This window comes from Palaemon carinicauda, chromosome 29 (genome assembly GCF_036898095.1).
Source record: "Palaemon carinicauda isolate YSFRI2023 chromosome 29, ASM3689809v2, whole genome shotgun sequence".
In the NCBI taxonomy this organism is placed as follows: domain Eukaryota; kingdom Metazoa; phylum Arthropoda; class Malacostraca; order Decapoda; family Palaemonidae; genus Palaemon; species Palaemon carinicauda.
The window spans coordinates 23,719,294-23,720,662 of record NC_090753.1 but is presented as its reverse complement, the minus strand read 5'-3'; the positions used below and the strand labels follow the sequence as shown (position 1 = coordinate 23,720,662).

Here is a 1,369-nt window from a genome sequence, read left to right as displayed (position 1 = left end):
AAAAAAAAAAAAAAAAAAAAAAAAAAAAAATTACCTTAGGAATGAGTTAATGGATGAGTCTACAGTCGAAATTTGATTCTCGGAAAATAAAACTCTAAACGTTTTATTACAAGAATGTTCGTTTCCGTTATTTAAAGTATGAATATATTACGATGTCTTTTTATGCAGGAGGCAAGAGAAGGATAACTGTGAACATTTAATAAAAATAGAAAATTTTAACTGTAAACTTATGTTCATATCTATAAACAGCTGATTATTTTTTGTGTCATATTTAAGGTCAGGTGTAGGTGAAAGATTATTTACAAAAAAAAAAAAAAATAATACATGATAAGATCGGTGAAAAGCTCTTCTGCCTCTCTTATTCCTCCTTCGACTTGACTTTTTTCGTTTTTCTTTCTTGCTTCTTCTTCTTCTTCTTCTTCTTCTTCTTCTTCTTCTTCTTCGTCCTTGTCGTCATCGTCGTGGTCATCGTTGTCTTCTTCTTCTTCTTCTTCTTCTTCGTCCTTGTCGTCATCGTCGTGGTCATCGTTGTCTTCTTCTTCTTCTTCTTCTTCTTCGTCCTTGTCGTCATCGTCGTGGTCATCGTTGTCTTCTTCTTCTTCTTCTTCTTCTTCTTCTTCGTTAATATGGAACCATCATCTTGTTCTTTACAGAAAATAACTTTTCTTGATTAATGACACATTTAACCTTCGCCCTATCAACATAAGAGATAATGACACTACCTAATAAAAACAAAATCGAATATTACTTAATTTATGATCAGACAATTTCACAGCTTTCGTTCAGGGAGACTAAACTAACATCACTATCAGAAAAGAAATCCTCCTAGGAAGATGAAGGTTCATTTAGGGCTATTAAGTGTGATCAACAGACAGACACAAACGCATGGATGTAAATTTTAATAATAGAAGAAATCAAATAATCAGTACACAACAAAATTTCTTACCTACGGAAACAATACAATAACGAGAACCTGCAAGTATTGGTCTGTAGGATAATTGCATACTTCGATATGCTAAAGAGTTATATAGAAGAACTAGATATATAATATATCTAAAAAATTTATTTAGAATCAACCAATAAGAGAACTAGAGGGAATGAATACTTTATTGAACATTCCAGTCTGTCCTTGTAGGTTAACAACCATTTAGGTATTAGTGTTCAATCTTGGATTACTTTAAAACATGTTAAATAAATTATCATATGAATTGTTGCAAGATTAATTATCAACATTTGCGCAGTATTGCACTATAATGCCATTATTTTACAATTTGTTATCATGTACAAGTTCATTGAGTGCTTTCATGATGAAAATATTTTACAAAAAGCATCCAAATGTCTAATGACATTAGTGTCAAAACAGATAAAT

The 1,369-nt window shown here is 31.0% G+C and overlaps 1 protein-coding gene across 1 annotated transcript in view; it reads right to left on the bottom strand.

Annotated features, from left to right (window-relative positions):
* Positions 1–1,004, bottom strand: part of LOC137622442 (rho GTPase-activating protein gacV-like) — a 28,459-nt gene extending 27,455 nt beyond the window's left edge. The window contains exons 1-2 of the mRNA XM_068353050.1: positions 947–1,004; positions 325–616 (exon numbers count right to left, since the gene is read on the bottom strand). Coding sequence (XP_068209151.1) covers positions 325–616; positions 947–1,004 — 350 coding nt within the window. The remainder of the gene's footprint in view (positions 1–324; positions 617–946) is intronic.
* Between the last annotated feature and the right edge of the window lie 365 nt (positions 1,005–1,369).